Raw genomic sequence first — 2,631 nt, 5'->3', positions numbered from 1 at the left:
AAATGGCTATATAATTATATTTGTTACAGAATTTGAGTTCAAATTTCAGAGCGTTATAATTTTGATGAAATGAGAGGAAAATTTGGAACTTTCTATTTCAAAGTTACTCGACTGGTATCTCACACCATCAGAGCAATCGAACTTGAAGATTTCATGGAATTTCTTGATGATTGCTATCCTGAGCTAGGTCCTAACCTAACATCTGCTGCTACAGTGAAAGATGTCATGAAAGTTATTAAAACCAAATGCAATGTCATCAATATTGCACCAGTAAAGGAAGTGGTCAGCTTTTATAGCATAACAGAAGCCAATCCATTGATAGCTGATTATAATAAAACACTTGATGAGTTCTGTCACAAACTTAAGCTTCAATTCTTGCTCGATAAGAAGCTTTCAACCAGTGATTTTCTCATTTGTGAAACAATTGAGTTTGTTCTAGACTGGGATCCTGCTGAGCACTTATTGAATGATATTCGTCGTTTAATGGAGAAAGCATTCAAAGGATTGAGCAGAAGGATCATAGTCAAAAGCATGCATAAAGGGAACTCCATCATTATCATTTGTGGTGCTCCTACTCATCTAATGAATGCTTTGCAATTGAGGGCTCGTGATAATCTTACTGTGCTGCAAGAAGAATTTGCTTTGATGAGATTGAAAATAGGACACTGTAAAGTCTATGATAGGACCATCAGAAACAAAGTATGCCAGATATAAAATTGTTTTAAAACATTAATATCTATTTAGGAAATTAAGATTGCTGCAGAGGAGATTGAAATGTTTCAAGGAGAATTAATGAAGCTTAATCCATACCAAAATGACAAAGAAAGTATGATTAAATGAATTATTATACTATTAATATCAATAAATGAATGCATGCAGGTTTCCTTGATGATCAAGCAGCACAGCTTACAACTTTAAAACAGAAACAAGGTAGGGACGTTACATTAACTTATAATCATTAATTTTAACAATTTTAGAATTCATCAATAGTAGCATACAGGCATCAGGTATAGCCAAAATAATATTATAAGTATTATTGCATTATTGTAATTAAAAGGTTTGAAATCTAAAGTGAAACAAATGCAAAGAGAAAAGGCTACAAGCACAAAAAAGCGAATGTTATTAAGAGAAACTGAACATTTACAATCTACTCTAAGGATCAGAATAAGTACATGAATATGCTTGATTAGCTTCTATTGTCCTAATACATATACACAATGTACTTTAAAACAGGTCGAAAGGAAGTACTACATGACAATACAAAAGAGATTGAAGAACTACAAGAAAGTATATCGTCTATTAGTGTAAAATTGCTGGAAATGCGAACTTACCGTAAATATATTTATTTATTATAACACTTTTTATTCAATCAACACACAAATTAGAGAAATTCACACAGACAGTGCTATCGCCCAATGGATCTATCTGTGAAGCTCAAGATGATTATAATGACCCAGTTATTTCATTCAAAAAGGGTGAATTACTTCAGTTAAGTACAAATGGGCATGAGGTACAATCACTAGAGACTGGACAGAAGAGTGCTGTTCCAATGACATACATTGGATATTCAAGAGTAGAATTACTTTACTTGTTTCAGTTTGCAATTAAAATGGAAATACGGTCACTCATACCTCGTCTTTTTAATGATGATGAGAAAGCAGAGTATTTTATTAAAAAAATTACTGATGATCCTACTGTATTACATTTATTAAGGATGCAAACATCAAACCAAAGATGTAAGTAAATCAATGTATCTTTGTGTTTGTTTTAGACTCCTTTTCTTATAAAAGTGTTTGTGGCTAGTTGTGATGTCCAAGCAATAAAGCCAGAAGATTTAACTATTAAAAAAGGTATGTTTGTCAACAATAAGAAACAATATCTATACAATTAAATGAATGATTTCATAGCTCAAATGAGCAAAAGCTTTACGCATCAATCTAATAATTTCTTCTTTATAGGAGAAATACTTGAAGTTGTTAATAATGATGAAATTAATGATGATTGGTGGTACATGCATTCACTTCATACAGACAATAATGGCTGTGTCCCAGTTAAATACATGATACCAATTAAAGGAGAACTCTCAAAAATGTAAGAAAATTGTGAAGTTTGAAGTATTATTTTTCTAGTTTAGTCACAATATTAATAAGCAAACCCCAGACAACTTTTGTGTTAAAATTTAAAAGTGCATCAGTGCTTGAACATATAATACCATATATCGGGTTTATTTCAATGCATTAATAATTTTCAAAAAAGCAATCCATTGTGAAAATAAATGTTATGAAATCTTAAAATATGCGGATGAAAAGGAATAGAACATACCGTATAAGTGTTTTTTCGAGGGTTTTTAATTTTTCGAATTTCACGAATTCCTTCCTGACTTGCGAAAACAAAATCCGTGAAAATCAATTTAATACGGTACCCACATGGCACACGTGGTAGGATTCACAAAATTAAAATCTGTGAATTGGAATTTTAGTAGATTTTGCAAAATATAATTCCCTCAAAAAAACTGCTTATACAGTATCAAGAGTAGATAATAATTTAGAGGAGAGTGTCCTACTGGCTATAAGGTCTGCTTCATCACGGCGTAGAATTGAAGAGTCACATTCAGGTTATTTCCGTGTTTTA

At 31.6% G+C, this 2,631-nt stretch overlaps 1 protein-coding gene across 1 annotated transcript in view; it reads left to right on the top strand.

Moving 5' to 3' along the window:
- The first annotated feature begins 12 nt into the window (after positions 1-12).
- The window catches only part of LOC100637712 (uncharacterized), a 4,644-nt gene continuing 2,025 nt past the window's right edge, over positions 13-2,631 (top strand). Inside the window, exons 1-9 of the mRNA XM_019996832.1 lie at positions 13-699; positions 745-826; positions 880-930; positions 978-1,007; positions 1,058-1,168; positions 1,234-1,332; positions 1,386-1,736; positions 1,791-1,850; positions 1,959-2,091. Of these exons, the coding sequence (XP_019852391.1) occupies positions 70-699; positions 745-826; positions 880-930; positions 978-1,007; positions 1,058-1,168; positions 1,234-1,332; positions 1,386-1,736; positions 1,791-1,850; positions 1,959-2,091 (1,547 nt within the window). The 5' untranslated portion in view covers positions 13-69. The remainder of the gene's footprint in view (positions 700-744; positions 827-879; positions 931-977; positions 1,008-1,057; positions 1,169-1,233; positions 1,333-1,385; positions 1,737-1,790; positions 1,851-1,958; positions 2,092-2,631) is intronic.

The sequence above is a fragment of the Amphimedon queenslandica genome, unplaced genomic scaffold (assembly GCF_000090795.2).
Source record: "Amphimedon queenslandica unplaced genomic scaffold, v1.1 AMPQUscaffold_13398, whole genome shotgun sequence".
Taxonomy (NCBI): domain Eukaryota; kingdom Metazoa; phylum Porifera; class Demospongiae; order Haplosclerida; family Niphatidae; genus Amphimedon; species Amphimedon queenslandica.
The sequence above is the reverse complement of the archived record's forward strand: the minus strand, read 5'-3'. Positions and strand labels throughout refer to the sequence as shown.